An 8773-nucleotide genomic window follows, 5' to 3' on the forward strand; every position below is an offset into this window, starting at 1 on the left:
CCTCCTCCTAGGTGAACTGCTGGAGTTTCGGGCGGAGTCAGGGGCGAACGCTTATATTGGGGAGCCTGAGGGAGGACTGCGCTGGGTGCCTCTCGGACAGGCTGGGAATTGGTTACAGCACGCGGAGTGTTCTTCCCCGGGACGACTAAAGGAACTATAGCAACATGCCCTCCGATAAGAAGGACGATGGCGGATGGAAGAAGTTCCTGTGGAATTCGGAGACAGGGGAGCTGCTCGGCCGTACCGGGGGCAGCTGGTGTGAGTATTGGGCAGACTGGGCAAACGCGCGTTCACGGCCGTCTGTGTTTCCAAGCACCTGTTTGAGCCGACTTTCTCTGGGTGTCTGTAACTAACACACGGCACACAACTCCCGAGCTGCCGCTGAGCTCATTAAGTGAAGCAGGCTCGTGATGTTTGTGCTCGTGCTGTCCGTGCAGGGAGCGCGTGCGCGCTGCAGTGCGAAGAGCCGGTGCTGCGCGCGCTGATTGGAGCTTAGAGTCGTCCGCGCTGGCTGATTGTTGTCGGGTAAAACGGTCAAGGTGTCTTTCGGCAGGTGCGAAGCGGGCAGGCAAAGGGTTAAAACTGCATCAGAGTCCAAGGTGAGCCAAGGTGAAGGAGCCAGGCTCAGGTGTCGCTGTAGTCCGAGGAACAATGCGGTCATTAAGTTGCTCGACCTTTCTTCTCCCGTTTCTCGGCAGTGCGCATGTCCTTGCCCCTCGTGTGAATGTCACCGCTTCATCTCTGTGGACTCCCGGTTCAGTCCGGCGTGTGCTCGGTTTGGACCCGAGCTGAGCGGGGACTACGGTTCGTCCTTCTCAGGTCATCGCAAAGTGCAGATGCGTTTCAGTGTGTCATGCGCAGTGCTGCGATACCGGTGAGCGTGCACGTGAGCGTGCACGCTATAATTAAGGAGTTTAAATCGCTAGAATCAGTGTGTGTGTGTGTGTGTGTGTGTGGTAACTGAAGTGTGTGTCCTACAGATGTCCTGGCACTGAGGGCCGTAGTGCCCGGGGGATGCTGGAGTTTAAGATGCCCTTGCCGGTAACGACTTCCGGTAAAATGTCACATAACTGGTTCAGGTGACCTTGTGACACCGTGAGGACAGGCGCGTGCACCTACACCCTGCAAGCAGCGAGGTGAATCGTGGCTGTGGGGTTTGGATGACTTTGAGCTGCTGGGAATAAACTTCACAGTAGCATAACCGGATTCATTCGGGGTTTGAGTTGCAGTGTGCTGATGAGCAGGCTGAAGTCCTGTGAGGACAGACTTTACAGGATCGTGTTTCTGTGTTACTGATACAGGGATGTAGTTGGGAGTCTTTTGTGAGCCGAGTTCACTCAAACTCCTTAAAAGTGTGTTTTCCACTGTTTCTATAGAAGTGTTGGCATGTCAGGTTTAAAGCACTCATGGCTGGGAAGTGTTTCCCCCTCAGTGACGCATGGCTCTGCAGTCATTTTGTCTGCTCTGTGCACACACAGCAGCTCCAGCCACTCATTAATCTCAATGAATCTGGAGACTCTATTATCAGCCAGCTTACTGCAGCTCTGTCAGGTCAAAGGTGCGCTTGAAGCTGAGGTTCTGCTGTCACTCGGCTTAACTGAGTTTTTTATAACAGCTAATTTTCGTGAAGTCTTGTGAAAGTCTCCTTAGGAGACGGAGACAAAGTGTCTAACGCAGTAGCTCTGCTGTTACCACGTGACAGTGAGGCGTTCGCGCGCTGTCTTACTGTGACCTTGCTCACAGCACTCGTCTGTCCTGCAGGTTTGAGGCTGTTCTTGTTGTGTTGCTTATTCATTATGTGCAGCGTCTCATTCGTTCTACCAACCGTGGAAACCAGTCGCCTGTGCTGACTCGGCTTCTGACCTTTTCCTTTTTGGCGACCTTGTTTCTGTTTCCTCATTAGCGCTGTAGTTTCATTCTGAGTCACAGCTGTACGGTCCATATGATTAGTCTGAAGATCATGTAACATATCATCTGCACCACCTCTAAAATATTGATTCCAGTCAGCAGTAACTAACACCATTTCCTCCATGTTCTCAGCAGTTTTAACTTTCTCTGTGCTGACACTCTCTTTCCTTTCCCCCCCACAGTCAAAATTACGCTGTTCTATGTTATATTCTACGGCTGCCTGGCTGGGATCTTCATTGGCACCATCCAAGCAATGCTGCTCACTCTGAGTGAATACAAGCCCACCTGGCAGGACAGAGTTGCACCCCCTGGTAAGAGATGGAAGTCTGCTGATCTTCTTCACAGGATGGCCAGTTAATCTTTATTAAGGGTCACATGATAAACTGGGACTGTTGTGGAGGCAGCAGCAATGAGCTGAACTCGCTGTCTTTATAAAGTGCTGCTGGTAAGAGGAGATGTTACAGTTTGCACAGTAAGAACAACAACATTTTATCACGATTTAGTCAACATTCCCAAAAACGCTTTGACAAAATTCCCACTTATTATTCCAACATTTCAGGGTTTAACTTTGAATAGAGAGATTGTTATGTTGCTTGTAGTTTAATGACATCATCTGAAGTTTTGCAGTTGTTTTCTTGATCAGCGAGCGATATCTAGGGCGTCTGAGGTGCAGACGTGAAGCACAGTCACACACAATAACCACAAAGCTGGGCATGACTTGTTTGACTGCTTGTGGCACACATAAAAAGACTTTTCCAAACCTGAAAGTAGCCTTTAAAGCACCTGTGCTCAGTCTGGCCTGCCTGACGTTGTTGTGGAGAAGAACTCGCCGCATAATGGCCCCGCTGCCTCTGCTGTGTACACACCACGGCTCGGTTTCCATGACAGAGGGCCGGCTGTGTGTGTGAGACTGTGACAGACTGAAGCTGGGGGCAGTTTGCGTCTTTGCATCCTCATCTGTCTTCAGCTAAAGTCGTGTAGCAATCGTTAATGTTACACACGAAGCACACACTGCTGCGCGGCCCTGTTTATCTTTAAAATCACTTATCAGCTTTCATATCCAGTCATCATCGCTTTCATCAGAGTCCCAGTTCAGACTGTATTCGGCCCATCTTAGCACAATGACTGAAAGCCGAGGGAAACGCTATCTGTCCCTCGGATGCTGCCGTGAGATCGATGTTGCACTGATTCTGCACGTTGGCAGCAGTGTGTGTTTTCACCGTAACTCTGAATGTCTGGTAGCTTTAAAGGTGGTGCTACTGCCAGGATGCCTGTGAGCTTCTGTGACAGCAGGACTGTTTATTGTGTTGGTAGATCTGGTGTTGATGATGAGCAGCACTGAAAGTGCCAAACTGCAGTTCCTTCAATGGCCACCTGAGGCTGTAAAAGCAAGTCAGTGCTATAAACATGTACAGTCTGTGCACACAGTCTCATACAGCAGTGGAGGCACCAGGCGGGGCAGCTTTGGCTTCAGTGCCATTAGACAGCTCCACCTGTTGAGCCACTCGTCTCCGCACTCACCTGATCTGTCTATAAGCATTATGCAAATATGGCGTCTGCCTCCAAAATGATTGGATTTGAAAACCGTACTGGGTGACATCACAATAGTTGTTAATGTTGGCTGTGATTGTGCACCTGCAGGCCTCACACACACCCCACGGTCAGATAAAGCTGAGATGGCCTTCAACCCCCGAGCCGTGGAGACCTTCCTGCCTCACACGAAGGCTCTGAGGGAGTTCCTGGACAAGTACGATGAGAGTAAACAGAAAGACCAGATGAAGTTTGAAGACTGTGGAGGTAAGCGTCACTTGAACTAGTTTCTGCTGGAAAATAACAGAAATGTGATTGCAAACAGGAAGTGCTGTTGTCCGACACATCTGTGCATTACCGCTCGGCTGAGCTTGTACGTGGTGGTTTGGGATCCTTTCCATCACTATGATAGATGCCATGTTGGACCTGGAAGAACCCAACTTTAGGAGACGTAACCCTTTACTTGTTCCTCTAGATCAACCTGCAGACTACAAGAACAGGGGTGACTTGGACAGTGATGTGGGTGTCCGAAAGGCCTGTCGCTTCTCCAGGGCCTTGCTGGGACCCTGCTCTGGCTTGGAGGACACAGAGTTTGGTTTCAAGGAGGGCAAACCCTGTCTGATTGTGAAGCTGAACAGAATTGTCAACTACCGCCCGCGGGTAACTTTAGCCTTCTTTTGTTTACTTGGAGACCAAAGCAGTGCAATGCTTGGTAGAAAATGAAAATGTCACCTTACTTGCCCAGCAGCGGTCGGCGCTCATACGGTTTGGCTAACTCGTCTTCTTTCTTTAGCCTCCTACCTCTAATGAGAGTATTCCTGAGGAGGCTCAACCCAAGGTGCAGCCCAACGTGATCCCCATTTACTGCACCAGCAAGGTACGCACAGCCAGCACGCAGCATGTAGCATGGCCTCGCTCCCGCTGTCCTCTGACAACGAATTCATGTATGCACGTTCTCTCTTCCAGAAAGAGGAGGACGCTGATAAGATCGGAGAGATTAAGTACTACGGCATCGGTGAAGGGTTCCCCCTGCAGTACTACCCCTATTACGGCAAGAAGCTGCACCCGCAGTACCTGCAGCCGCTGGTGGCGCTGCAGTTCACCAACCTGACCCGGAACACTGACCTCCGCATCGAGTGCAAAGTGTTCGGAGATAACATCGACTACAGCGAGAAGGACCGCTACCAGGGACGCTTTGAGATCAAGATCCAGGTTGAAGAATCATGACCGCCATCAGGCCCATAGCACTCCCCCGCCCCGCACCCCTGTAGTATCAGTCAGTTGTATGAGATGAGAGGGGCAGGCTGTAGCTATTAGCTCGTGTTGGCTGAGTGAAGGGGAAACGCTGTTAGGGACTGTTGTGTAATCTGCTTTCATCACTTGCTTCTGTATTTCTGTCTTAGCCTTAGAATCAAATTTAGGGGAACGTAGCAATAGGGCCAATGAAAATATTTAGTGTGCTGTAAATGATACCTCTAAACAAGCCATGGGACACTTCCACGGAGTCTGTGTGCGCGGCATAGCGAGCCGTCTGTCCCCTCTGTATCGCTGCCTGTGTGGTTTTAGCAGCTAGTTCTTTGGAGTGTACAGATCGGGTCCTTCAACCTCCTCTTACTGTATGAGCAAGCTTCAGCAGTGCCAGCCATGAGCCTCAGACATGTCCTTAATAATAACATTAATAATAAAATGGTTCCTCGCTGTGATCTATGTAAGGAAAACGCTGCACTCCAGGAAACCTCTCCTCTTTATTTCTTTTACAGCTGATCGTGGGAGACCTCCTTAAATCGTTCGAATGTGTGATTGGGTTTTATTTGTTTCATGCCTTTAACTTTTGATTCCGCCTTGAATGTAGACTCGTGTCCAGTGTGTTAGACCCTGGCCTGTTATAAGGGCGACGGTGCTAACTAAAGGGTTTGTTCTTGTTTTGTTGGCAACTCTCTGAATGTTTGCAACCATAAAACATGTTGGAAGACTTTTATATTGATGCAGTTGTACATTTTATTTCTTTGCAAAATATTGTAATGTATAATGCAATACCAAAGTGATGAGTGTAAGAGAGTCTTTATCAGAAGCAATGCAGTACGCCTTTGTAGGCTGTCAGCGTCTTGCCTTGCGACCTTTAAGGGTTGACTCTGAGTTTATGTTCTGGCCGTGAATGTAGGCGAGTGTGTAACGAAGAGCTGACAGGCGGCTAACTTCCACAGGCCTGATGTCCATGCATTTGTCCAAAAACACGGAGTTCCCGCAGAGCTCGGTGGCTTAGATGAATGACGATGTTGGCTTTAATCTGTAGGATCTCATGTTGATGTATAACATTCGACCATAAATTTACCTCCAGTCAACTTTTCATCTGTTCATTTAATCAGATAGAAACCAATAAAGTCCGACTGGACCTTCCTCTGGTGTCGTGCTCTTTTTGTCTGTTCTCGTGTCGGCGTCACATTTGCATCATGTGTTTGCCTGCCATCCCCAACGAGGGGCTCCGTCCTTCCTGCCTGGAGTCCACGTCCTGCAGCTCAGTATAAAACCCTTTATACTTCGTGTCATGCTCGTAATGCAGTAGAGCGTTTACATACTACAGGGGACAGACTGATAGTTAATGATTAAACAGAGTGAAGGAGAAACACCCAGTGCATCATGGGATGCAGAGCTATTGCAGCTAGCTAAGAGAGGACCCAGGGTCACCTGGTCCAGCTCGAGCTATAGGCTCTATAAAACAGGAAACTCTGTTATTCACTTCAACTCTCTCAGCAGACATTCGGCACTGGTGAACTGGGAGCCATCCGGTTTTCAGAGTGCATGTGTGCAGGCCCTTTCATGTGCAGTCACATGACAAAAAGACTACAAAGGAAGCTTTAAGCATGCTTGTGTACATCCAGGCTGAACTTCATGTTTAACTCCTTTTCGAGCTCTTTCAGAGCTTCCAGATGCTCACACAGCTTCATCTCACGCTTCATGGAAAAAGGTCTGAAGCTGCTTTCAGTGGAACAAAGTCTTTCTCAACACTGAAAGTAGAGTGTCTGCTAACGCTGTCGGCTCTCCTGTCTGTGTGACAGAGGACAGGGCCCTCCCCCTCTTCCTGTTTGGCCTCAGTGATGAATGAACTGTTGTTGGCTGAGGGCACCGTGACTGGACGATTTCAGTTCCTGTTCAGTTATTGAGTGTCCAGTGTTGAGTTTCTGTAATTACAGGAGGAGGCTGCTGTGTGCAGCTAACACAGGGATGTTGTTTCAGGCGCCGGGGGGCAAAGCGCCCTTTACTTGAGGCTTTTTTTGTTTTAATGTGTGTGTGTAAAATTATTCATCACCACTTTTCCTTAATGAAACAATCTGGCTTTCATGCGTCACATGATGACCGTTAACCAGCGATCGCCCGTGACGCCACAGCGCGCTGGCTATGAGCAGGAACGAGCTCGCCAGGGGACACGCAGCTTTTGCACTAAAAGCGATCTGTTATGCATATCTGCATGAATATGGATTATTACAATATTAAAAAACCTCACTGTATTTGAAAGAAAATGCATTAAGAAACAGACTCTACTAGAGATTATTCCAAATATGATGAGATGATGTATATAAGAAAGGCTGATTACACAGCAGCAAAATGATTGTATCTACAGTGTGTGACTGGGTGTGTAAAGCGCTGTGCACTGGCCCAAAGAAAATAAAGAAATGATTTTCTCTTTATGTAGAGGATGAGATGATTTTTAACAGGACATGTTTATAACAGCTGCTTCAAACTGAGGTCCTCTTGGCCCCTGGACACGTGTGTCCTGGTTTCACTGTTCATCTTTACATGTTCTCTGCTGCTTGGTTTTCCTTGTTAATCAGCTCACTTTCCTTCTGCATAAATCAACCTGCTCGCCTGTCACCGCGTGCAGGTAGATACGATCTGTTTGCATCAGCACACCTGTGTGCCAAACAAAAAGAATCAATCCACAGCAACAAGCAAGGCCCACCAGCCAACACCAGTGAGCAGGTGTCTTACTACAGGAGGGGCATTGATGCATGTGTGGAAAACACCGAAGCACGTTTGGTAAATGCACCGTGCTTTTCTTCTCTGTCCGAGCAGCCAAGGGTTCATACACGAGTCACACTCCAATAAAGACATCAGGAGAAACCCAGGGGTTCGTATCGTGCCCACGGATACGTGACCCTGAGCAGCCCAGTAAGCTCACAGTCTAAATAATAAGTAATAATGGTGGGCCTAATGCACACCTTCCCAAAGTGTGGGGCCCGCCCCTACGGGGCCGCAGAGCCATGGCAGGGGGGGCACGGTATGAAAAGGATAAAAACAATGCTTGGACACTGCTAGCAGGGGCTCCCACACAAACGCACAGCAAGAGATGAAGCGTCGCTGAACATGTTTCCAAACCAACTTCATTCTAAGCCAAAGACTAGAAAACATGGTGAAGCCTGTCTGCCCTTTGGCTTCACCTGCACAGGTGCTGAGGTAGGTCTCCCTGCAGGGTTGGTTTTCCTGTGGTCAGGAGCAGCGCTGGGCTCTTCAAATCACAGACTAACAGGATCCCACAGCTGTTTATGTTTTTGAACCCATTTTGCACAGAGAGGCATTTTTGAAACATGTATTGACAGCATGCTTAGGCTGCTGCCCCCGCGACCGGGCCTCGGGTAAAGCGGATGAAGATGGATGGATGGTATTAACAGCGATGTTGAACATTATTACACAGGAAAAAACAACTACATGTAAAATGACGCCTCTGCCTTTGTAAATGGACGGACAGTAACTGCTGTAAAGCTGCAGACAGTCAGATTAACAGTATTTCGTCTCTATCTGCCGTCCTGCAGTTCATCTCATGTAAACAATAACGTGCACACAGCGTGGCGTGGAAAAGGCTCATACCTTTGACGTTGTGTGATGAACTCTGTATTCCTCGTCCACGTAAACGCAAAAAGGAGTTTTAAAAATCTCAGTTTTCGGTGACTCGAAACAGCTGCGTGTTGAAAAACACCCGTGTAGGTGCGGGCGCAGCCTAAAAGAGTTTCTTTTCTTACTGCCTGTCATTTATTGCAGGTTACTTGTATTTGCTTAATTCTTTACTAAATGTTTGATGTGTGAAATAAACCGCAGTGGAGCAAAATAAGGGTGTGTGGTTGGAGGATGTGTGCGCGTGCAGGTGCGGGGGTGGGGGCTGATTATTTCTGAACACAAGAGGGCGGCAGCGCTCCGTGAGTCCGTGCCTGTGACGCTGGTACATAATCAGCAAGATTCACACATAAAAGCACCAACACAGATTCAGTCTGCGCCGACAAATAACTGACGTGTGCAAAGACTTCAGCAGCTACAGGAAACAGAAGACTCAGGACTCGATCAG

The 8773-nt window shown here is 48.6% G+C and overlaps 1 protein-coding gene across 1 annotated transcript; it reads left to right on the forward strand.

The window, feature by feature from the left end:
* The first annotated feature begins 21 nt into the window (after positions 1–21).
* Positions 22–5835, forward strand: atp1b1b (ATPase Na+/K+ transporting subunit beta 1b). The gene is made up of 6 exons (XM_005748061.1): positions 22–258; positions 2091–2219; positions 3550–3705; positions 3914–4098; positions 4232–4315; positions 4405–5835. The coding sequence occupies exons 1-6, from the start codon at positions 165–167 to the stop codon at positions 4663–4665; spliced, it is 909 nt and encodes a 302-aa protein (XP_005748118.1). The 5' UTR covers positions 22–164; the 3' UTR covers positions 4666–5835.
* The last annotated feature ends 2938 nt before the right edge of the window (positions 5836–8773 follow it).

Source organism: Pundamilia nyererei, unplaced genomic scaffold (assembly GCF_000239375.1).
Source record: "Pundamilia nyererei isolate P.nyererei 1_Seehausen unplaced genomic scaffold, PunNye1.0 scaffold00212, whole genome shotgun sequence".
Classification (NCBI taxonomy): Eukaryota; Metazoa; Chordata; class Actinopteri; order Cichliformes; family Cichlidae; genus Pundamilia; species Pundamilia nyererei.

What these genes read in the sequence shown, in the direction of transcription:
- atp1b1b (XM_005748061.1), top strand. Translation starts at nt 165, where the DNA reads ATGCCCTCCGATAAGAAGGACGATGGCGGATGGAAGAAGTTCCTGTGG. An exon ending in TTGTCAACTACCGCCCGCGG is followed by an intron (nt 4,099 to 4,231) that starts GTAACTTTAGCC and finishes TTCTTTCTTTAG; the next exon opens with CCTCCTACCTCTAATGAGAG. An exon ending in CCATTTACTGCACCAGCAAG is followed by an intron (nt 4,316 to 4,404) that starts GTACGCACAGCC and finishes TCTCTCTTCCAG; the next exon opens with AAAGAGGAGGACGCTGATAA.